The 25,092-nt window shown below is 45.7% G+C and overlaps 1 protein-coding gene across 1 annotated transcript; it reads left to right on the top strand.

The window, feature by feature from the left end:
- Positions 1–24,967, top strand: UBE2D2 (ubiquitin conjugating enzyme E2 D2). Its single transcript, XM_033072956.1, has 7 exons — positions 1–108; positions 8,489–8,552; positions 12,115–12,146; positions 12,238–12,315; positions 12,400–12,505; positions 21,719–21,812; positions 23,319–24,967. The coding sequence occupies exons 1-7, from the start codon at positions 85–87 to the stop codon at positions 23,362–23,364; spliced, it is 444 nt and encodes a 147-aa protein (XP_032928847.1). The 5' UTR covers positions 1–84; the 3' UTR covers positions 23,365–24,967.
- The last annotated feature ends 125 nt before the right edge of the window (positions 24,968–25,092 follow it).

Raw genomic sequence — 25,092 nt, 5'->3', positions numbered from 1 at the left:
CCTCCCCCCCTCCCCTCGCAAATAGTCCCGCGGGCCGCCCCCTCCCTCCGCCCGCGCCCCTCCTGCCGCCGCCTCGCGCACACAATGGCGCTGAAGAGAATCCACAAGGTAAGGGCCGAACCGGCCCGGCCCCGCACGGCCCCGCTCCCCCCGGCCCGCTCGCCTTATATAACCCGGCACGGCCCCGGGCCTGCAGTGGGGGGGGGGCGGGCAGGCCGGGCCGGGCCCGCCCGGGTTCCCCCCCGCGGGGCTCGGGCCGGGCGGCAGCGCAGGGGCCGCTCCCGGGGGCCGCGGCCGCTTTGTTCGAGGGGGGCCAGGCCGGGCCTGCCCGCGGGGCTGCACCGCGGCCGGGCCCCCTCTGGAGCAACGTGGCCCCCGGGGCCGGGCCGGGGCCGCGAGGGGGCGCAGGCGCTGGGGCCGGGCCGGGGGTGGCGGCGGCCCCGGCAGCTGCTGCGGCTCCGCGGGGGCTCGGCCCGGCTGGGGGAAGGCGCCCCCAGGAGCGCAGCGTGGCCCGCGCTGGAAGTTCCGGCGTGGCTGTCTCGGAGCCCCGTGTCCAAGGCCTCCTCTGCCTCCTCCAGCAGCGACAAGGATCGCGGTGTCGGGCAGCTGAACGCTGTAAACCTGTCACACAGGAGTATGGTGTGCTCTTTTAATGGAGCTAGCGCTGTTCTACAGCCTGAGTCATCCCGCAGGCTTGTAGGGGAAGCTACGAGCTTGCCTTCTCCTGGAGCGGAGCTGTGCCGTGCTCCATGTCCTGGCCTTTTGGAAAAACACTGCTGCCCAGTCCGTTGCCGTCTTAGGACAGTGTTTGCTTGATCATCAGTGTCTTTTACCAGGGAAAAAAACCCTCGACGGTAATTGCAGTCCACTTTTATTGCCTTGGTGACTCAGGCAGGGAATTTTTATCTTTTTCCCTGCGAAATGTGTAGCTGTCAGTTTGGAATCTGTACAAGGTTCTGGTGTAGGAAACAGCCCCCCCGTAGTGTTTCTCCTCTTGATCATTATGTAAATTATTTTTTATCTAGAACCAGCTGTAAACTCACTGCTTCACGGCTCACTCTAGAGCCCTGTTTAGTTTCGTGTGTAGTGTTGGGTCTGTGTTAATATCTCTGCTTTGGTTGTAGGTTACCTTGGAGGCTTTGTGAAGCTTCATGTGTCCTACTGATCAGGTTAAAGCTCAGGTGGAGAAGAAAATGGAAGAGAGCTTGAAGCCTTACTTACGCTTGTGGCATAGGTAGCCCTGGGAAGGGAGGTATTTGGAGTATGATTTTAGACTGCTGGATTTTCCAGCTGTGGATCTGGTAGTGAGTTACATAAGGAAGTTGTGTTCAGCTGAGTCTTGCTTCTCTGCAATTTTCTGTCCTTACTTTAGTGGTCCTTAGGTTATTATGTGGACTCTTCCACAGTGTTTGTGGGCTCACAGGTGCTTTGGAAGGGCTCCTACTCCTTGGCAGTGGGTTCACAGGCTGGGAGACACACCAGTGGATGCTGAATAGGGTAAATGTGGCTGTGGGGGGCTGGGCACACACAGGCAGTGCAGGGCTGTCGTGGGGAGGGTGAATCTTGTGTCAGGTAACTCAGGAAAGCTGCTTGGTTGTAGCTCAGTGCATGCTGAGGGTCAGGAGTCAGCACTCTGAGAGCACGTGTGTTTCCAGGCTGGTTTGTGACAGAGGAAAGCTGCATGTGTGAAGTCTTTGTTAACGTTGGGTGCTTGTGGACTGGCTCTTCATGCTGCTTTTCAAGCATTAGGAATCCCGAGAGATAATAGGGACTGTGTAGGGATATGAGAGTCTTCAAAGCCTTGGGAAGTAGCGAGAACATCACCAAAGCACTTTTGTGTGAGCTCTGCTAAGAGAGTTTCAGTGGAGTGAGTGTGGTGCCTGTGGAGGAGAGGGAGATGATGGGGCTGGAGGAAGCTTTTCCACAAACCAGCGTGTGGGGAGGGAAATCTGCCTGTTGTAGCAGCCCAGATGCTTTGGAAGTTGGATGGGCGTGAAGCTACAGGCTGGAAGGAGCACTCTGAGTGAGTTGCTGTGGGTGTCTCAGTGTAACTGCTTCAGTAATCATGGCTGGCTGTTTACGCTCTGGCTATTTTAAACCCCGTGGAGAGCACTCCTATCATCATCTCAGGGTTGCTCTGGTTTCTGGGAGTGTGTAGTGGCCGTCCCTGTCAGGATAACGAGGGGACAGCCAGTTTCTGACCTTTGCTGCTGCAGCCTGTGGCAGGAGCAGAAGCCTGCAGAATGTCGAGTGAGTAGGAATAATCCCAGTGGACTCGAACTCAGAGACATGATAGAGAGAAAACTGCTGCTTTGGCTTTTTTTTAAGGGTGTTATCAGTCGTGGTATATCAGTGTGCAGGGCTCAGTCTGGCCACTGGCTCTTGCTCTTGGCGGTTGGGGTTTTTACTGAACCGCAAAGGCTTTCTGTGAGGTTTTTGTCAAAATTTTTGTGTCCTCGGATAGCACAGGAAAGGAGAAAATCCCAAGAGTGAAGGTTTGATACAGTGTTACCTGAAATGGCCTCTTGTATGTTGAACTGGGCTGGGCTGGGAGAGGGGGCAGAGCAAGCAGTGAGCCGGTGTTGTTGCTGGCGTGTGAGGCGGCACAGGAGCCGGCAGGGTCCGTCCCAGTGTGTCACTGGTGGCACAGTTGCTCTCGGGATTGTGCAGAGGCTCGGCCTGGGGTAACATGTGTGTACACAGCAGCAGCTGTTCTCCACGCAGATGCTCCAAAAGAGCTCAGGCTGGGTGAGACCTGCTCTCAGATTGCTGCCTGTGTTACTCACCACAACATTTCGGGCTCCAAATTCTTGTTTAGGTGCTTTTATTGGATCATGGGTCTGAAACTTGAAATCTTTCCTTGTGAGAAGTGTTTGGGGTGTAAGCAATACTGGCAGGCAGAGTCCTCGGGGCTAACACTGAAGTATTGTAATTGAATTGGTATTTTTATATATGTGTGAAAAGAATCTATTTTATTCTAAATGTATTTTATAAGAAAAGCAGTGTGAAGCAGTCCAAAGGCAGGATAGGAGGGATGTACAGGAGGGCCTTCCATTTTAAGTTTTATGCCAAAACCTTTTGGATTCAGCCCCAAACCCATCTGTGTTGCTTATCTTTAGGGAATGCAATACCTCTAAGTGGATAACTAGGGCACCGTTTGGAGTTCTTTGAATGGGAAAGCAAGGAAAAGGTTGGCTCATTGTCTTTCACGGGTTCCCCTGTGTGATCCGCGGGTGAGGGGGAAGGGAAAGCAGCAGCTGTGCTTGAGCCCTGCTCAAGTAAAACATTTTCTGTAGCAGAGGAATTGGGGATTACTACTGCTTATAATGCATAGGCCCAAAAACCAGGTAGCTAAACTGAATTGCACAGGGCTGTTGCTGTGTAGCTGTGGAAGAGGGTGGTGATACTTGCTGTAGTCCTGCAGTCCAGAGATGCTTAGACATCAGTTCTGCCAGAAGGAGCAGTGCCTGTGGGTGGGATGTGTGAGAACAAGGGTGCAGAGCAGTGTTGGTGGTCAGAGTTGTCTTTGTGCTACCTGTGCTGAGCAGACCTGGTGTCATTTCTGTGCTGCCAGTTCTGTACAGCAGCCAGTGGGAGCAACTGGGTTCTTCCGCTGGGCCTCTTGCTGCGTGCGTGGAGCTGCCAGCACAGCCCATCTGTGTTGGAGAGCTTGTGTACAGAGAATGCTGCTGCAGCTTCTGTTAGCTAGAGAGGTGTTTTGATACTCAGACTCTACACCAGGAGGAAGTTACACATTGCTTTGGTCTTCTTCCTGTTCAGGCTTTGGGGAAAAAAAATAAAAAGGAAAGGTGGCAATTACATCAGAGCTTGTTTATAACATGTACTTTGTTATTGCTGTGTTTCATGACTTCTCATGCTGCTCATTTGCCTTCTGACCTCTGCAGAGTCTTGTGAGGAGTCAGGGTTGGGGGATCTGTGTGACTTTGAGCATTGCAAAAGCAGTTTTTGTCGAAAGGAAAGGATTAAAATGCTTCAGTTAATTGTGGTGACAGCATTAGAGTGGCAGACACTCTGGAATGACAATCCTGTGGGTGGGAGAGCACCTATGGCCACTGTAGGGAATTGTTGGTCTGACCTTGGTGCACGTGTGACACTGCCTCCTGCCCAGAGAGCAGGGCTGAGGAAATGCCTCTGGATGCAGGCTGTGGCACCTGGCAGGGAGATGCTACTGGCCCAGGGAAGGTGCACAGGCTCTTCCCACCCTCCTGCCCTGTTGACCCTGCACAGGGACTGGCAGCTCCTCTGTGCCATGGTCCTGAGGTGAGGCAGGGTGTGATCCCTTCGACTTTGGCCCTCATTCCCCATTGCTTGGCTTTACTCTGTTGGGAACTGGGAACAAATCATAGCTAAAGTGGATACGAGTTCCTTTTTGGTTACATAAGTCAGGATTTTATAACATCTCCCTCCACTGCCTGTTGCTGAAGGGTTCAGGGGCTTCAGGCAAGTAAACTTGCTAAAGGCAGATGAAAAGCTTATTTCACTTACAGCAGCAACCTGAGACAGAAATTAGGTTTATAATCAAGCTAATGTGGTCTCAGTAAAGTGCAGTGTGAAAGCAGCTCAGACTGGAGCAGAGTGGAAAGCCCATGGAGTTCAAGCTAAGAGGACTTTGGATAATCCAGAGGAAACCATATAGTGTGTTGGAGTGGATTTGAGGAGCTCTGCTTTGTACCAAGGCTCAGAAAAATTGCTGGAGCTGACTGTTAAAGCAGGCTGGCTTTTTACTTGCCTGATTGGCTTCTTGATGTTGCCAGTTATGTTGGTTATTCTTACTGAAGGCTGTATTAGCATTAACTTAATCCTTAAAACTAGTCTTATCTTTTGGCCAGAGCAGGTTTTACCAGGAGTGTGTTACACTGGGGAGGGATTTGTTGTCTAGAGAAGTAAATCGGAACTTCACTAACAAATGTCTTTGGAGTTGATAATTATAACTTGAAATATATGAAGGGTAAAACTTGCAAGACTTAAACCAATTGTGTTAATAGTTTTTTTGAAAGCTTGTGCAGTTTGTGGATGTCTGCACACTGTGTGTTTTAAAGCAATGTACCAGCTCCTGGGAAGTAGAGCAGGAGGGAGGTAGGGATGAGGGTGGTGTGGGGCTGAGCAAGGCTGGTGGCACTGGTTTACCTGTGAGCCTCGAGGCCTTGCTGGCAGCTGATGCCTTTCATGACTTGGGAAGCACAGCTGGGTGATCTGTGGTATAAGCACATTCCATCTTCTTCAAAATGCTTCCCTGAAACCCCTGAGTAGGGCTTGGTTTGTTGGGAACTTAAGAGCACAATTAAATTGGGGTTTGGAGCTTAAATGTCAGTTTCTTGTGAGATTTTCCTTTTAGCTTTTAGGGTATCTCCTTCGTGGATTTAATGGTAGTAGGTTTGTTCAAGCTGACCTTTAGGCAGGACACCTTGAACCTTGCTTTGTGGTGTGCTTCCACTTCCTCATTTTTGCTAAGGGACTCACTAATGTGAGTTGGGTCAGGTTAATGGTAGGATCCACAGCAGTGGGCCCAGCCCCAGGGGTATTTTGCTTAGGGGAGATGGCAAAAACTTTAAATTCTGTAAGATGCCTTCAGCTGGAAAGCCAGCTCAGGGTGAGGCAGCCCTGGGAGCTGAGTAACTCAAACTGGAACTTGATCTAAAGGCTGCTTGTAAATTCCTGAAGCAAAACCTGCATGTGCTTAAGGATCAAAACTGTCTGGAGTGGAAACTGCTATGCCTTTCTTCAGGTTTTGGCTTAATATCAGTGTGGTCAAGGTCAGTTTTGATCATGGACCAGCAAGGCTTCCTGGATCACAGGAAAAAAACAGTGGGGCTTGTATTGAGATCCAATACATTCAGGTTGTAGATGAAACCAAACTGTAACCGAATCCTCCATGTGTTATGAGTTCCAGTTTTATGGGAACTCCAGAGTCATTTGTTCTGAGTTACAGAAACCAGGTGGTTCTCAGAATCCCTCAGCAACAGCTGGAAGCCAAGACCTTGCTGGGACTGCACAGGAGCCTGCAAAAGGCAGAGCAACCTCTGGGGCAGGTGCCTGGCTCTGTGCAGCAGCTGTGGGTGCTCCTCTCTGTGGTGCCTGGGTAGATGCAGCCATGAGCTGCTCCTTTCCTGTTCCTAAACTTGGCTCTGCAGCTGTGGTGGGAGTCTTGGAGCAGCTGGAAGGGAATGGCACAGCATGTTAAAGGGTTTATCAGTGCTCTGCCAGGAAATCCAGGGGTGTGTTTGCCTCTCCTCTAGGCAGGAGCAGCTGGTGCCTGCACTCCAGAGGAGTCTTGAGGGGTGAAGGGGAGGAGCTGGACTTATTCTCCAAGCTGTTCTTACAAAATCTGGGGAGTTTTGTGCTGCAAGGGCTGGAATTGAGAGTTGGTGCAATACATTTTTAAGCACAAGGAGCTTACACACTGATTTTTACATAGACCTTTTAATCTGTGATGTTTCACTCTGTGAATTTACGGAGCAGAATCTGAAATGCCACCTTGTCACTGATACAAGTGGTTGTTGTAAGTCATCACCTTCTACTGAGATAATACCCAGGGCTTCAGAAAATTCAGAAGTCTCCCTGGAACTGAAGATTTAGAGAATGAAATAGTATTTTGATGAGAAACTGCTGCTACTTAAACTTTACTGCTTACAGTTGTACTTTGAGTCTTGTGGATGTATAGTATTGATACTATAAATAAAATGGGATGAGAAGTGGTAAGGAGTATTTTTTTTTTAGTTGTGTGTTTGGGGTTGTGAATACAATAGGATTAAATAGTTTTTTTTCCAGAAAATCAGAGTCCAATACTGTTTGGAAGTGGTCTGTACACCATACACCTTTAGAAGGAGTAGGTACATTGCTATTTGAAAGTTTTTGTGTTGTAGACTCACTTCATCCTTTGTAGCCTGACTAGGCTGACCCTGAGGAAGGTGTGTGTAGGTTTTTCCACATTCCTGTGCTGCTCTGGTGGTTCAGGGTGCTGAAGCAGCTCCAAAGGGCTTTGTGCTTTTGGAAAACACTTGGAGATGCTCTCTCCACCTGCAGGAGGGAGAAGACTCTTCAGCAGGTGCTGCATGCTCAGTGTCTGTTCTGTTCATGCTGATCACCAAGTGGAAAAAGCCCAGCAGGAGCACTGGAATAGCTTCCCCAGTCTGCTGTCAAGTCAAGGAGGCTTCCAACAGTGCTCTTTAGAAGCTGGAAGCTGCTGAGGGCAAAACCCAAACTTGTGTGTGTGTGTCAGGGCCTGTGAAGTTTTCTGGGGCACTGCATCCAGAGGGGGAAATCCACAGATTGATGTGTTTGATGTGAGGCAGCATTTGTGTCCTGTGGGTTTGGTTAGTGGTGGCCTCCCAGTTCCTGGGAAGTAGAAGCTGGAACTCCCAGAGATCATCTGTTCAAGAGCTTAATCACTGCCTGTAAATAACAAAAGGCCATTAAGTGACAAATTTCTTCCATTCCTGCAATCAGCTTGTCTTAATCATTGTACTTAAATGTTTTGTCTGCCAAAAGCCTGGTATGGAGATTCCAGTTTGGACTGTTCTGGGGGGTGAAAAGCTGAACACACAATGGACCAGGGAGAGCATGGGAGTGTTTCCTGAGCACTAGATAATAGTTATAATCCTTATCTGGTATGTGTTCAGCTTTCTAGACTGAGTTCACAGAGAAAAATGGTAATATGTTCAGGCCCATCATGCAAAGCAGGTCAGTGACTGTGCCAGAAATGGAGCAGATAAAGTTTGACTTCAAAGTTTTACTCTTATTTGCATTTCCCACCAAACATCCACTTCCTGAGCAAATGGCTGATGTGAATTACTGGTAACAGTAACTCTGAACCATACTGAAATTCTGCTTCAAATTGAAGCAAAATAGCATAGTTCAGGTGTACTGTGAGTTACTGAGACTGTTCACACTCATAATAAGATTTCTTCAGAGGAAAATTTGACTGACACAGCCACTGAAAAGTGGGAGTTTCAATGAGGTCTGTAGGTATGAAAGGTCTTGTGTTTTATTCCATTCCAGCCATGATGTGTATGTGTGGAGGTGAAACAGCCCCAGGTTCTGGGAGCTGTGTGTGCTGCAGGCTGCCTGTGGAGCTGATAAACTGGATCACTGTAGCTGGAGCAGCACTGGAACTGTTACAACTGAGGGAATAAAATAAGGCTGATACTGAGAGTTGTTGGATTGAGGCCATCTTATCTCTTTGTGACCCAGGGCTGGTGGAAGATATAATACCTTGGTAATGCTTGGGACCAGTGCAGGCAGATCTGACAACCCCTGTGACGTGAGGATTGCTGTGACTCAGGGCTCTGGAGCCTGGACAGGTCACTGAGGCCTGTGCCAAATGTATCCCCTGGGTTTAAGATGCAACTTTACTTTGCAGAGTCCTGGTTATTAGTTCTGTGGTTCTGCCAGAGTGCCCCTAGCAGCCTTTGAGCAATGACATGGTTGTTTTTGAAATGAAGTGAAACAAACTCTTCCTGTTTTTTAGGAGTTGAACGACCTGGCACGTGATCCTCCAGCACAGTGTTCAGCAGGGCCTGTCGGGGATGACAGTGAGTATCTGCTCTCAGCAAGCACCTGCCCTCTGCCATGTTTTTCCTTTTCCTTCTGAAATGGGATGTCCAGTTCTTCAGCAAGGAACTGTTTCTTTTAGAGTACTAGATAATACTCCATCTCCTGATTTTAAATTTGCTGCTCTTCCTTATTTCTTACACCTTCCTTGTGTGCCAGTGGTGTTATTCCCACTCTATTGATTGGGCAACTCAATGCACATCTTAAATTACACCTTTGAAATTAACTGTCCTGGAATTCTCATGGGGGATGGTGTTAGAAAACCTCAGTAGATCTGTGGTCAAACCAGCAAGCAGCTGCCCACAGCCTTCTGAACTCAGATATCTAAACTGTACATGGTGTCTGAAAACTGTACTTCAATCAGCATGCCCTGCTAGGTCCTGTGTAAGGGACAGCCTCGGACAATCTTCTTGACCTTCCAAGTCTGTTCACCTGGGGTGTGGCTGGGAGTTGTTGCTCTGGTCTGTGCTCACACTCTTTCCTGTAGCAGCTCTGACATTTGGAAAAGGCTCCCTGAGACCCCTTGGAAGCTGTGACTGCAGTGCCCCTTAAACAGCACACACTGAATTTGCTGTGCAGTGTGGTCTGACAAGTGATGTCAGCAAAGCATCCAGGCTCCTGAGAGAGAGGAGAGTGGAGCAGGGAAACCCTCCTTCTTTGTGCTGAGAGCTCTAAGCTCAGGTATCTTTTCTAAAATGAAAAAAATGCTACCAGGGTCTTTCTGACTAATTTCTGAGTTACTCAGCAGTGCTGAAGTGTATAGAAAGTTACACATTCCTGTAGAAATGTAGGGCTACATTAAAAAAAGGCACTTGAAACCTGAGGGTGAAAATACTGAAATTAGTGGGAATGTTCCTGTTCAGCAGCTCTTTCAAATGAGTGGAAGCCCAGTTTGGTTTTGCATGTTTAGCAGTTGTTACTTCACAACTTATTTCTGCTTTCCAAACACTATTTCAAAGAGGTTTGTAGTTTCATAGACAAGAAATGACTAAGATGGAGAGCCAGTCAGAGGCTTTTATTCCTTTAAATTAGCAAGTGTGATTTGTGCCATGATAAACTACTTTGTGTTTTCCAAAGCCTTATCAAAGGTGATGACGATTGTCTGGCAGAGGAGGTGGTAACAGAAGTTGGTGAGGGCTGAGAATGGAAAGTTACTGCTGAGTACAGAAAGCTTTAAAGTATTCTTCAGTTCTCCTGGTACCACCTTTCTGAAAGACCTCTAATGAAAGACTTTTGTTCTGGAGAGTCTCAGTTTGGATGGGTGTAAGTGGATAGCAGTGGCAGCAACAGAAAGGCGCCTTCTCCCAGGTCCCTGTGCTCCAGGTCTGCAGCAGCTGCCTTGTCAGAGCGACATTTCCAGCGTTCAGGACATGCTGTGCTTGCAGAGTGCTGTCCTGTGGCTATTCCAGCTGATACAAACTGTCCCCAGCTATAAGCTTCTCATCCCTATGGGTCATGAACCTCAAGGCAAGGGCTGTTCCTGCCTGAACTGTAGGGATGAGATTTTCTTGGCAAGGTAGTTTTAGCTTGCTTCCACCCACCTCTGGCCTGTGTTTTGGAAATATGCTGGGAATTGGATGACACTGGTGTGCTTCCAGTGGCTTAGCCTTTTCCAGACATGTACCTGTGCTTACCTACTGAAAGCCAATAGCCCCCTGCCTCTGTAAACACCTCTGTATGGCTGATTTCAAAGGAAAGAATCAATTGGAATAAGCTCTGCATGATAAATCCATCTCTGCATTCACCAGACTTGTCCTGGATGTTATCAGGATTTAAAGCTTAGGTTAAACAAGCATCCAAGTCTGGGGTGGGAGTTGAGTGGGAGGAAACACAAACCTCCTCCCTTCTAGCTTTCAAAAAGTTGAGATTTTCCTGTGGATATGCTTTTATTTCTGGGGTTTTGTTGGGTTTAAAGGAATTGTTGGTTATTTGAGCTTCTCTTTTCAGTGGTGCCTCTGCAGAGCAATCACAGTGAATCTCATTAGCATCTGCTGGTGCCTGTGAGATTTTTACTGGTTTTGTTGTGTGGGATTTCTGCTGCTCCTTTGTCCTTTCCTCCAGGTTTCTCCCTGTCCTGCTGCAGGTGACAGGGAGCTCCTGGGAAACTGTCTGAACCCCTGGAAGATGGGTGAATGCTACATGTGAGCTGCTGTCTTGGTTTCCTAATTCTGCATTGGATGTAGACTTTCTCAAAGCCAGGCTCCTGAGAGATTGAATATTTAAGCAGTGAAATCCTCTGTCTATGTTAGAGCTGAGAGCTCTAAGCTCTCCTTTCTAAAAGGAAAAAATGAGCTGCTAAGATCTTTCTGAATCATTTCTGAGCTACTCAGCAGTGCTGAAGTGTACAGAAAGTTACACATTCCTGTAGAAATGTAGGAGTAGATTAAAACAAACCTGTTCCAACCCAACACTCTTCTCCCCTGGCCTTGCAGGGCTGTTCCCATTCTGCTTTCTTCCTCCTTCCTTGTATGAGATCATTGTGAGCTGTACCTGTGTAATGCCTGTACCATGTGTAATTAAAAACTGCTCGTGCTAGATGAGAACAGGTAGTACCACTCCTGCTTTTGGCCCAGGAAGTCCTGACAGCTGAGGACACGAGGTGCCAGTGGGGCACAGACACTTCCAGGTGGCTTCATTTCCTGTCTTGAAGACTTTCTTGAAACAACTGGGGTCATCTACAGCTCCCCAGCTCTGAAGGTGCCGTGTAGGTGACATCCATGCTGAGGGAAGCTTCCATAATCTTTATTCACAGATAATTTCCTAGATTGGTGCTCTTTGCACAGGCTCTGGAGCCTGTGGAGACACAGGAACCCAGAGAGCTCCCAGAGACTATCAGCTTTGACTGTTTTCCTTTCCAGCACAGCAACATTCTTCACAAACCCTCTGTGCTACCAGGTGAAAGTTCTCCTGGGCAGATGGATACAAGTGAGCATTAACTTCTCTCCATTAAACCTGAAGTGTGTCTTGGCACATCCTGCTCCAAGTATGGGGCAGACTGTTATTCCTGCATTCTCTTAGGATGGTTCTTTCTGCTGCTTTAAGGAAATCTTGAGGCCTCTGTGGAGATTGGGTTTAAAGGTTGTGAGAACACCACTGGTTTTAGGTCACCTCTGTACGTGTGGTTTACTCAGAGCTTGGGCTTCCCCTGCATGTGTCACAGGTCTGAGTAGGAGAGCAGGTGTGAGTTCATGCTGGACCTTTGCTGTAGCTGGCTCAAAGAGGGCAGTCATGGCTGCTGATTCATTAGAAATTACAATGTTTAAACTCACAATCTGGAGTCTGAGGACTTACCTAGAACTATGTGGATTTTTATTGTGATGGGATTTTTTGCAGTGCACATGTGTGGTACACAGCAGTCCTGGAGTGAGGACTGCAGAGTGTTGAGTGCTTTGCTCTGTCTCTCTTTAATTCCTTGGCTTGCTTCCCTGCAGCCTTTCAGAAGGCTTTGTTTTTAAAATAGACTTTTCTGTGCTGCTTTGTCTGGAAGAAAGTAGATCATTACTTGAGCTTCTCCAATCTGAAGTAAATCTCTCTCTTTTTCAGTGTTCCATTGGCAAGCTACAATAATGGGACCAGTAAGTATGAGAGAATTGATGTTCATGGCTTTTTATGACTGGTGGCCCTGTAGTAACTCCTCAAGCTGCAATGATTCTTTTTCATTAACAGAACGACAGTCCCTATCAAGGTGGAGTATTTTTCTTGACAATTCACTTCCCAACAGATTATCCCTTCAAACCACCTAAGGTGAGTGGCTTCTGCCATAAATCTGTTACCATGTGGTGTGATGTATATTTGTGAGCCTACACTGAAATTTTCCTTCTTCTGCAGGTTGCATTTACAACAAGAATCTATCATCCAAATATTAACAGTAATGGCAGCATTTGTCTTGACATTCTACGATCACAGTGGTCCCCAGCACTAACTATTTCAAAAGGTACCTCCAATGCTTATTTCATTTTACTTGCTAAAATGAAGTACTGATTTGGGATGTAAAAACTGCTGCATTCCTGCTGGAATCCATTCCTGTGGTCAGTGCTTCTGTCCTGTGACTCTACGTGGAGCTTGCAGCCAGTTCCATGCTCAGGACATCCAGCTTCCCTGTGGCCTTAGGGAGACTCCTGAGCCTTGCCAGTGGATCAGATAAGTCTTACTACACTGAGTACATACTCCTGCCACCTCACCTCAGAACACTTTAACTAAAAAGAGATAGAAATATAAATAAAATAACACCTAGTGTGTGACAATTGCAGACTTTAATGTTCAAGATACTCCCAGAGTAAAATATGTAAGGGAGCAGATGTGGCTTTTAAAAAACAGTGAAGTTGCAAATTCTTGGTCATATTAGAAAGAATTTCTCTTTCAAGGGAGCATGAGAGCTCCATGTTGTTGATTTTTTTTTTTAACAGAACTTCCAATGATGTGGACTACTGAAACACAGTTTAAAACTTACCTAGCTTGAACAATCTAAAATAATTAGCTAATAGCTTCTTGGTCCCTGTGAACTGTGTTAGCTTCTGGGGCACTGGAATATAGCCTTTGCCTGGTGAAGCAGTATTCATATTTAATATAAATAGGAGGCTTTAAACATCTTGAAAGAAGATACAGGCTGGATATTTTTTAGCTGTTGAATGTGTAGATTTACTGATGATCAAATCTGTAGGTCTATCCATGGCTATTTAGGAATGTCCCTTCTGCTCTGTAGCTTCACACTGTCCTTGTAATCAAATGCTGCAGTTGTCACATTGATTACATTGTCCTTCAGTGTCCCTGCTCTGAGGCTCTCCTGTTGCCTGTCCTCTCCAGGTACATGTGATGTTTCCAGGCACTTTATGGTTCACACAGGTGATCCCGGTACATCCCTTGGATATCACCAGTCTGCTTTTCCCTGAACCCATAGAAGTTCCCACCTTCTCTGTCCAGCTAAAGGCATTTGCAGAAGCAGATGGAAAGGCAAAACAATATCTCCTTGTCTCTTGTCAGAAACGAATCTGCTTGGGCACAAGGCTCAAAGTCTTGAAAGAACTGAAAAAATTGTGTCAATTAAGAAAAAAAAATGGTTGATTGTCAGGTTTCTACAGTTTCCTTAGAAGTGCTCTCAGTCAGTACTGGCTGCTCTTAGAAGCACTAAATTAGCCCCAAGCACTGATGTCTGTTCTGGTTTGATTTAATTGCTGCTTAACAAGAAAATGCTATATTGTTTTAGGGAGTCTGAAGTGACCATATGGATGATTGAAAAGACTGGAAGATAGACAGGAATTAAGACAATTGGGAGAAGATGGGGCAAGAATTTAAGAGGCTGGTCCAGGGTGGCAGTGAACTACCTATTAATGGCTGTCAGCTTTAATCACTCAGAAAATACATCCTAGTATTAATTTTACTGCCCAAATACATTTGCAGTATGCTTCAACATATCAATCTCTCTGTGTTCTGCTTTGAACTTTTTTCATACCCTTTTCAAACTATATCCTTGTGCACACAGCACAACATCCACACAGCTCTAACCTGGGAGAAAACCTTGTCCCAGCTCCCTTGTGCTACATTTATTGAAGAAAACAAAACAACAAAGCAAATTCTTAGAGGCAATTTTATAGGAATACTTTCCTCAGAATCATAGGTATGCCCTGTCAAAAGGCAGACTTCAACTTCAGAAGCAAAGAACTGATACTTAGGGGAAGTGCTCCCATCTTGAACAAATGGAAATAGAGTCCACAAAGACAACTTGAATCTTTTGGGGTTGAAATCCTGTGTTCAGTCAGATTAGAATGTGTCTTCAGGGATGTTTCAGCTTTCTAGTAACTGGGCAAAGTTATCAAAGAAGGAATGTGTTGTTAGCAGGAAAAACTGTTGGATTAGGTGATTTAGGGTGAATAATAATAATAATAATAATAAGACTTAAAACATTCAGCAATAACCTCACACCTCTTCCAAAGCAGCCACTTATTATTTGTAGTGTGGATTTCTTAGAGTAGTTCCTAAATTGTGCCACCCTTTAAATTGGATGCTACTGGGAGCAAGCTGCTTGAATTTAAAATCTGTAAGTAGATAACTTAGAGCACAACTATGAAAAAATGTACTTCCTACTGCCTGAGAAATCTGGACAGAGCAGAAACAATCCTTGTAGGAAAGAGTTTATCATGCCCAGCTTCCTCCTGAGACAGCTGGGAGGCAGCACTGTCAGCAGCTCACTGTTATGCTCACAGTTCATGTGTGGTAAATGAAGATGTTTTTCACCTTAACCTGCAAGGAGAGAGGGGAAAGGGTGTGCAGTGACTTCCTTTGGGTTAAAGTGCCACTTTTTGACATGAAAAATCATGTCAGTGCTACTTAATAATTCCAGTTCAGTGGTAAAGGGGTTCCTCACACTCTGGAGCCAGCCCTCTGTAAGCAATTTAATAAAGTGATTGTGGCTGTGATAGAGTTGATTGGCATTTGGGGGTTTTGTTCTGTCCCTCCTACAATTGTTAAAACTTGGGAGAACAGCAGTGACTGTCTCAGTACAACAGCTGACTTGCTTATATTAGTAATTCTGAACTCAGTGTTCCCTCAAGAATGCATACTGAAGAATAAATAATCTCAAACTATAGTCTTAACCACACCATGGTGGGTAATTTGAACTCCAAGGCTTAAGCAGAATGTGTAGGCTTAAATTAAAAACATTATCTCCAAGTCTGCACAAGTAAGAACCCCTGTTGCCTGAAATAGGAGAATGAAGTGGTTTAACATTATTGCAGCCATCCTCAGAGCCATTTTTGGGGCAAGTGGTTGTGCAAGAGTTAATCCTCAACTGAAGCACTTCTGCAGTAAAGGTTGGACTAATCTGTTGTCCTGTCCTAATTCTCCCCATGTTTTGTACCAAATAAATCATGGAACCTGTGTGAGTGTGCTGGAGGGGCAGTGGGCAACCTCAGCCTCATTCATGCAAGACTTCAGCTCCCACTGTCCAGACTTCTATGCCTGGTGCAGTGAGGGTTTTCTGTGATGTTGCTCTTCAAGAATCACTTCACTAAGACTTGCTGGAAGTAATAGTAATGAGAGATTGAATTGGACATTCACAGTGCTGTTTTCAAAATCAGGAAGTTGTTTTGTGGTCATCTTGGCTTTTAGTTTACCCATTGTAGTATTTACCCACATCACTGGGGGTGGCTTTGTCACAGAGCATGGGTCAGTCTCTCCAGCTGTGCTGAGTTGGGGTTCTGAGGGAAATGCCCATTTTTATTTTCCAACTCTCACAACTGTAATTGAGGCACTTGTGCAGCTTCCCAGAGCAGGCTGTGTGAGGAGGAGTGGTGCCATCAGGGCTGTGATCCTTTCCCTCTCTTGGGTGCTGTCAAAGCTGTGTCTGGAGCCTGCATCCAGTGTGGGCTCCCCAGCCAAGGAAAAGGGGGATGTGCTGGAGAGAGCCCAGTGAAGGCCAGGAATGCCAGGGAGGGCTGGAGCATCTCCCCTTGTGAGCTGGGACTGTTCAGCCTGGTGAAGAGGAGGTTCAGGAGGCTCTTCTCAGTGTCTGTAAATACTTGAAGGGAGGATGTGGAGATGAGAACTCTTCTCAGTGGTGCCCAGTGACAGGACAAGAGGCAGTGAGCACAGGCTGAAGCACAGGAGGGTCTCTCAACAGCAGGAAACACTTGCTGTAGTTTTACTGTGAGGATGCTGAGCACCAGCCCAGGTTGCAGTGGGAGGCTGTGGGCTGTCCCACCTTGGAGATACTCCAGAACCCCTGGACATGGTCATGGACAACCTGTGTTAGATGATCTCCAGGGATCCCTTCCAGCCTCAGTCTGTGATAGACTGGGCAACACTTAACTTTTCTTCTTTTGTCACCAGAAATTGTTGAACTGACTTAGCAGGAATGCAAGTGGCTTTGAAGGCAGAAGTTTAAACTGCTCAGATTTAAAGGTACACTTCCTGTAAGGCTGGGGAAGACTGCTGGAGGAGTTGGAAATGGGGTTGTGGTTAAGAAATAGGATTTAACTCAAGCAGAGGCCACAGTTCCTTTCATTTGTTTGGATGCATCTTGCCTGTTCACAGTCAGGAGCCAGGCATTTGAACCTGTTGGTCAGTGGTGACTCCAGTATTGAATGCTGCAAGCTTAACATCTGTCAGTGCTGATAAAGCATTGACAACTGTGCATCTCAAGTTTCAAGAGTTTGGGACCTGAAACTCCAAATTGTCTAGGAGAATGCTTATGTTTTTTCCTGATTTTGAGGAATAGAGATGGAAGCAGCAGTGAACCTTGATGTGGAGGCTGCCAGGCTAATGATGAACAAAGGAGCCCTTGCTGGTGAGAGAAGCAGGACAACTGGATAAACCCTTCAAAATAGAATTAAGAATTCCTCAGCAGCATCACATGTCCAAAGCTCCCATTTCTTCTGGCAGAGGTGTTGCCCAGCATACCAGGCTCAGTTAAACCTGAGCTGACAAGTGGTTGCTTTCACACTCAGAAACTGGGCTGGACCAGAAGCACAGCTCTGTCTGCCAAAACTCATGGCCTGGTCTCCAGGAGGTGACAAATCACTGTCCTTGGAAAGCCCTGGCACAGTGTTTGTCATTCACCCAGGACAGAGCAGGTGGGGTGCACTGCTGCCTCTGCTGTGAGCTCATAATGGCCAGGGATTGATGCTTCCCTGTTTTATCCAGCAGTGCTCTGTCACTGCATGAGGTTTCCATTACCAGTGGTCCTGACTCTGGTGTGACTCCAGCCAGGATGGAGAGTGTCATCCTGCTGTCCTGACATGCAGAGCAACCATCTCAGCACCTTCTTGGTACTGTCAGCAACATTTTGTTGGTGCTGTCTCTGTGCCTGCTTAGAGATGGACCTTTACTCCTAGTTGGATTCTGAACTGGCTCCTCTTTGGAGAGCAGTAACTGCACCAAACAGCAGTTGGATCAGAACACACCAGCTGTTTCTCCTGGGTAGCTCATTACCTTGGAAAAATAAGTGCCATTTATCTCCCTTCTGTGAATTCAGCTGGAGATTCCATGGCTCCTCAGCTGCTTTTCCTTACTCTGAAGTGCCCCATGGCTGAGTGCTTTACTGGAGCAAGTTTGTTTGGAATTCCAGCTAGATTTAAACAGCAGGATCTGTAGTGGTTGGTACCCTGTGTCAAGGGGATGGCTGGAGTGGTTATTAGACCAATCAGGCTTTGCAGAAAAAAGTGAATGATTTGAGGTTTGTGTTATGGAAGCTGCACCTATGAGTTCCAGGAGCTTTAACACACCTAAATTTGAATGTTCCAGTAGCCAGATGGGCTTTAAATTGTGTTCTGCATGGCTTGTTTGGCTAGTGCTGGAAGGACCTGTGGAGAGCTGACGTCATGGATTGTCCCGACTAATGGCTGAGCTGCTTCATAGCAGAGGAAACCCTGCCATGGGATTTACATGTGGAATTTGCATCTATGTTTGCTCAGTCTGAGGTGGGGCAGAACCAGGAAGGTGCAGTTGCCCATCGAGGGTGGTGGGCTGACCTTGTGGTGTGAGAGCACAGCAGAGCAGCTGCTGAGGTGGATTGTGCAGTGGGGGACTGGAGCTGGTTTTGTTGACAAGTTGTCAGTGGCATGATTTTCTGCACAGAGGAGCTGCCTGGAGAAAGATTGCCCATGAATTTCAGTGTTCCATGCTTTGTAAGGATAGTCTTGCTCTGGGAACTTGGATTTCAGTTGTGCAGTGTCACACTGGTGGGCCTTATTTTGCATGTTACTCAAGCAGTCTTAAATGCTGAGTGGTTATTCTGCCTGATGAGAATGCATTTCTGTCATTGCTCTGTGGGGAAGCTGAGCCCATTTTCTAGAAGCACTTTGTTAGCAGCTCTTCTGCTTGATGGGTTTGGTTCTGCTCCTTGGTGTTGAGGAGTACTTGGTCTGTGCTGGTCCCTGGCAGCAGGAAGCACACTGAAGAGTAAATTGTATCTGATGCCTGCAGAGATACATGGGGAGTGTAGTTGAAGGGTTGGAGGTCAGTGGGCTGCCTGGTTGGTGAAATAAAACAAAGCAAAACCAATTTTCGAGTGAAAAGGAGCTTTAAACTGACAGTGGTTTAAGTTGCTTAGTGGCTGGACAGGTCTGACAGCTCAGAGTGATGAGATGAGAAGTAATTCTGTACAGAGTCGTTTCAAGGGATGAATCCCTTGTGTCAATGGCAAGTAAAATTTATTTTGCTATTACTGAGAAAAATCCAGACTTGAATTCAAAGAGTGCACACTTGTGGTACATCCCTGGCAGTGAGACTTGAAGGGATGCTGCCAAGCTGACAGTACTTTGCCTATGGCCATGCAGGGTGTTCAGGTGTGAAGTGTCACTTACCTGCCTTGTGTAGTTATTCAACCTGGTTCTGTGGTTCCAAATTTTTTTTTAAATTATCTTTTTAATGCCTGATAGTAATACTGTAGTCATTTAACTAGAAAATGTCAGGGCTTTGCTGTGGAATTCATTGCAGTAATCTTGACTGCAGAGGGAGGTGGCCTGGTGAGTCTCTTATTCCATGGTGTTGGTTTAACTCATTACTCTGATGCATCCAAGAGCTCTGGTACACAGCTGACATTTGTAAGGGTTGCTCCCCCTTTACCCTTCCACTTGAAACTTGGAGGTGGTGCCTTTTCCAAAGCATTTTTCTGCATGTTGGTCTAAAAGCATGTGCAGTTTTCTAGTGGAAAACCTCAGGAGAAACTTGCAGAATTGATTTTGGACAAATAGCTGGGTTCAGCAAGATATTAAAATTAAAGCAGTTTAGTTAAAAATGTTTTTTTTGTTGAGGATATACAGATAAAAGGGGACTGATGTAAAGTTACCAACAAGAGTGAGTGTAATGAAAATAGTTTAAAATAATGAAGACTTAGAAAAATAAATCAAAGCAGCTGAATGTGGCAGTGCAGCTTGAAGCCAAATGATTGTGTCCATTTTTATTCAGTGCTTTTGGAGTGATACTGAAAAGTGAACTGCTGAGTGTTAGGAAAAGGGGTGTGAGGGTGGGCAGAGAGCAGTGGGCAGAGAGCAGTGTGGTTCTGCTGATGAAGGCTGAGCCAGTGTGTTCAAAAAAGTCCTTGAGTTTTTAAAGGACTGTGATAAAACTTGAGGGAGTAGTTACAACAGCTGACCAGAAAAGTTTTGATTGGATTTCCTGTGTCTTCTGGTGAAGGCAGGGGACAGATTGGACCTGCCTTGCTCATCCTACAGCTGAAGAAACTTCAGTGACCAGGGCAGTGGAGTCTGACAGACAGGAAGAAATGAGCTTCAGGAAAATTGCTGGAGAAACAGCTATTTTGAAACTAAACTGACTGGGAGAGGGGTTCCCATTGAAAACTAAAATGGGCTTTACTTGATTTATAGGAGGAAAAGAACTGGTGCTGGATCTGTGTAAGGGACAGCAGTTCAGCAGCAGTGGCTCCTGCAGCCCTTCACACCCTGAGCTGAGAGAGAGCTCAGTAAATGGTCCCTGTGTCAGTTGATGGGGAACAGTCATTAAGCTCTTAGCTCTCACAAGTGAACTGTGGAAAACTGGGAAAAGAGGTTTGCTCCTTTTTTTAGAATCTGAAATATGTTCACCAAACCAAGACTGGTTTATTACTAAACTTGTTTTAGAAGCTTTGAACTGGGAATTGATGATTCCTTAGTGAAGAGTCTACAGAAACAGGTGGGAAAACTGATCTAAGTGGGTTCTTGGGTTCTTGGTGCTCACAACACTGAGGAACTTGTGCAGTTCAGACCTAAGGGAAGCTTTCACTCTTGTCCCACTTGAAAAAAAAATGAAAATCAGACCTGTTTCCGTCTTCTCTCTGGAGTGTGTAGTAAGGCCCTGGTACAGGGTGTTCAGAGAAGCTGTGGCTGCCCCATCCCTGGAAGTGTCCAAGGCCATGTTGGACACAGCTTGGAGCAACGTGGGCTAGTGGAAGGTGTCCCTGCCCATGGCAGGGGGTGGAATGAGATGGACTTTGAAAGGCCTTCCAAGCCAAGCCATTCTGTGGTCTGTTTTGTGGCCCTGTTTTAACCTATCTTCACTCCTTTGTTGTTTTTATGGGCTGCATGCTGCTTCCTCTCATTTTTCATAGCTAGCTCTGCCTCCTGCAAGTGATAGAAATTGGAGCAGATTTGTGTTTAGTGTCTTCAAACTCCTCACTCTTGTCATCTGCACCTTGCTTGGAGGCTGCACTGTGACAACTGCTTTGCTGCAATTGGTGAAGGGACAGATGGAGTGGCACTGTTTGATCCAAACAGGCTGAGAGAAGGGAATGTTTGGCATTTTCAGGAGTGGGGCAACATGTCCCTGCCATGCCTGGTGTAGTGTTGTCCCAATATGCTTTGCTTATAACTTCCTGCCTTCTCCTGTGCAGTGAGTGTAGGAATGTCCATGTGCTATTTGTGGCTTTGCAGCAGTGGCCTGACTCCTTGTATGGGTGAGGGTTGTCACTCTGCCTTCTGGGACACACACACCGTGTATTTATAGTGAAACACTCCAGTTCTGGGGGTCTGTGCTCCAGCTGGGCATTCTTGGGTCATTTTGGGTGCTGTTCTACACTAAATCCATCTCAACTTCCCTTATGCTTGGAAAATAATGAAGCCTCTCATTCACTACAGGACCAGCTTATTTTTAAATAAATCTGCAGGGCCAGGTTGGATGGGGCTTGGAGAACCAGTGCTGGTGGAAGGTGTCCCTGCCCATGGCAGGGGTTTGAACAAGATGAGCTTTAAGGTCCTTCCCGACCCAAAACATTGTGTGATTCTTAAGTAGCTGTGAACAGCTCTTGCTTCCTTCATTTCAGCTGGACTTGTCTGCTGTTTGACTTTTGATGAATGCTTCTCCAAATCATCCAACAGTGAGGTGGCTGCTTTAGGGAACAGTTGAATTTCAGGTGCCAAAGCAAGATGTTTTCTCAGAGGACTCTGGGGTACCAGGCTCAGGCAGAACACTTCATGTCATTTAAGGCTGCTGCTGGACAGACCTATCCAGGATATGATGTTGTGGTTGTGAAGAGTTGTGTAGCTCACTGGTAAAAGGAGTTTGTTCCAAATCACTCAGCTGAATTACGTGGGATAGGTGCTCCTTGGCAAACTTAAAGAAATGCTGCTGGCTGGAGGGGAAGGAAGTGCATGGGCTGGCTGGTGCAGGTGTCCTCAGCTGTCCTGGAACTAATTCAGTGTCTCTTTTCTCTCCTTAGTACTTTTGTCCATCTGTTCTCTGTTGTGTGATCCCAATCCAGATGATCCTTTAGTGCCTGAGATTGCACGGATCTACAAAACAGATAGAGAAAAGTGAGTATGGAAGCCAAAACCCATGGAATTTGACAGGGCAGAATCCACACACAGCAAAGGGGAACTGAGAGGAACTGCTTATTGAAAAAATGAGAGTGAAAAAAGGCAAATCAAAGCTCTGTGGTCTTCTTAGAATTTTTTTTTTGTTTTTTTTCCCTGGGATCTTTATAGTGCCACCATCTGAGCTGCTTTAATCCCATATAACCACCAGAGGGAGAGCAAGTTACTCCAAATGGGAGAATATTCCATGGCAGCTCTGGGTCTGGAGTCATACACAGAAATAACAAAAACAACACAAGGGAAGAACCAGTGCTGTAGCAGTGGGGCAGGAGGACTTTCAAGCAAGTATAGAGAAATTTCAGTGCTAACAAGCACTTGAATAGTTTAGTGTTGTTGTAAACACTTGCTACCTCTCTGTTCCCTTCTAGACCTGATCAGGGAAAGGAAAATAGTCCAGAGATTTGCTTCCTCTACTGTGTGCTTGTTAGAGAAGTTTGTGCATCCTGGTTTTGAGAGCTGCAAGAACAGCAGCACCTATATGGAGACACAATCAGCAGTGATTGTCTGCACTTTTAAGTGTGCAGAACTCCTTCCTGTTTTTTTCTGAAAATAGGAAATAAATTTGGGGTTTAAACAGAAGGAACTTGCTCCTTGGGTAGTCTCTGAGCAGTGATATGAAGGAGAGAGTTAGTTATGAATGAATTGTCAGATTGTTTAAGCTAAAGAACATTATCTACAGACTAAATTCTTAACACCAAACTAACTTGGTGTATATAACTGTAGGAAACTTCAGGCTGTGTTTCACTCTACAAATTCTGTAGAACATGAACAGCTTGCCTTCTGTTGTCAGAGAGAAGCTTTCAGCAGTGCAGTTAATCACACAACTGCTTTGTTTTATGCAAATATCCTGAGCTTCCTCTGGCTGTAAAGGGTATTTGGGTGCAAAAGCTACAGATGTCTTGGGGATTTAATTATATTTTACCTTCAGAATAAAAAGATTCTGATGGACAGATCATTGATGACAGATCAGTCATCAAAACAGTCAAATGTGTAGGAAGAAATAAGGCTGTTGGGGTTTAGCAGATGAGTTGATGGTAGGTCCTGGCCTTAACTTTGCAGGGAGGCAGGAGATGGGGGAACATGTTAATGTGTTTTCCAGAATGACCAAGTGAAACCCTACAGTAAGAGTTTCCCCAGGGACACAGCAGATGGGGCTGGGGGAGGCACAGATAAAGCCTTCCTGAAAATCCTTTCCCTTCAGCCTTGTTCTAGCTCCATTTTGTGCCTCCAGTCACAAAGATGACGTATTCCTGTTGTAAATACACTCAGGTATTTCTTTTCCATGAAGCACTGTGAGCTTTCTTGTTTGCATAATGTTTAATTTTGCTCTTAAACTTTACAAATTGATGATAGTACTGTGATTTCATGCTGTGTGTAGACTAGAGTGCTGGAGCTGAAATGCTGTGCAGATGCCATGTTAAGTAAATCCTCTTTTTGTACATACAGGTACAACAGAATAGCTCGGGAATGGACTCAGAAGTATGCGATGTAATTAAAGAAATTATTGGATAACCTCTACAAATAAAGATAGGGGAACTCTGAAAGAGAAAGTCCTTTTGATTTCCATTTGACTGCTTTCTATGAGCCCACGCCTCATCTTCCCCTGTGCACATGTTTACCTGATACAGCAGTGCTGCGTGTTGTACATACTTGGAACAACAAACTAGAAATACTGTATTTCCCCGTACCAACATTGACTCCTAGCAGAGAAGTGTGTGTGTGAAAAGCTGGTTCTTCAGTCATAACTTTGTGAGCCTAAAAGCATTCCTTGCTCAGTTAAATTGGGAAATCAAATGGGAACGGGGAGAGTTCTGGTGGCTTTCAGATTTTCTAGGGACAGTGTTGCTGATCCATGAAGGATTTTAAGTGGAATCCTTTTAAACTCATAATAGTTATGAAAAGCAAGGTGAAGAACTTGAAGCTGTTTCTGTATTCATTTTATTCTGAAGGACCTACACCTTAGGTAAATGTTATGACCAATGAGAAACTGTACCCACATCCTGTGTTCAAGGTCTAAGTTTAACCGGTCACCATTTAAATGGATTGGAGCTATTAGTGCACCAAGTGATGTTGATTTGTTTCAACTCTCTCCCTCCCTTCATACTTTTTTGGTTTGTATGTGGTTTCTCAGTTAATACCTAGCTAATAGCTCTTATTTTTTCTTAAGTTTTTTAACTGCTTAGGTCTTTCTGGATGTAAGGGTAAAAAAAAAAAAAATCCATATGACAGAAAACTTGTGTGTATTTAAAGACCCAACTGCTCCCCTGGAGCTTGTACGTTCAAGAATGAATTAATCTGTGTAATAAACTGATTACTACAGTCATTACATATAACTTTGTGTGAATAGGCTTTTAATTTTCAGAGCAGTTTGTTACAGGCTTAAACTAACGGTGGATTTCTCTAAAAAAAACTTTTTGGGCTGAAGTCATGAAGCAGTTTGGTTTGCATCACACAAGGCACCTGAAGAGGCAAACAGGAGCTTGAGCACTTAGATGAAATCAGGATGTGTAGTGTGCCAGGAACTTGACTGTTAAACCAAATAAGCAGTTTACTAAATGCGAATCAGAGTGACATTTTACAAAGCCTGATGGTATTACTCCCACTTGCATGGGACCTAACACAATGCATATGTACTGTAGGTAAGTGAAACCTTATGTAACTAAAAAAATGGATGTAAAAGGGTAAAAAAAAGAAAAAAACCTACCAAACACATCAGCACAAACTTTCATAAAATGTAGCTTTTACATAATTACTTTGCACTAAACATTTGCAAATGTTCATACAGTTTTAAATTGTACTTGTATGTGTCTTTTTTTTTTTTTTTTTTTGGAACAAAGTCTTCACTTGAATCTAGTGAAAAAAATGTAGTTTGAAAAACTTTTCTTTGTATACAAGTGTATTTGCCAGCATCGTTGGTGTGACAGTAGGTGAGTCTGCAAGTTTATCTCCTCTTAGTAGAATTGTAACCCAAGCCATCGGGCAGGAGAGGCTGGAGCCGCTGGCTCTCCGGCCACAGGGTCTGTCCCAGCCATCCCCAAATGCATCTTGACACTCTTGCACAAACGAGGAATAAATGTCCACTGCTTTTGGTCTAACTCTGTTCCTCTTGTCTCATCTCTCGGTGTCCTGGTGGCGCAGTGCTGAGCCCTGCTGGGGCAGAGGACCCTGCTGGCCTGGGGCTCCAGGGTGGAGCAGAGCTGCTCTGGAGAAGGAAGGGACA

This window comes from Catharus ustulatus, chromosome 15 (genome assembly GCF_009819885.2).
Source record: "Catharus ustulatus isolate bCatUst1 chromosome 15, bCatUst1.pri.v2, whole genome shotgun sequence".
NCBI classification, from domain to species: Eukaryota; Metazoa; Chordata; class Aves; order Passeriformes; family Turdidae; genus Catharus; species Catharus ustulatus.
Note: the sequence above shows the minus strand (reverse complement) of the source record. Positions and strands in the feature narration are given on the sequence as shown.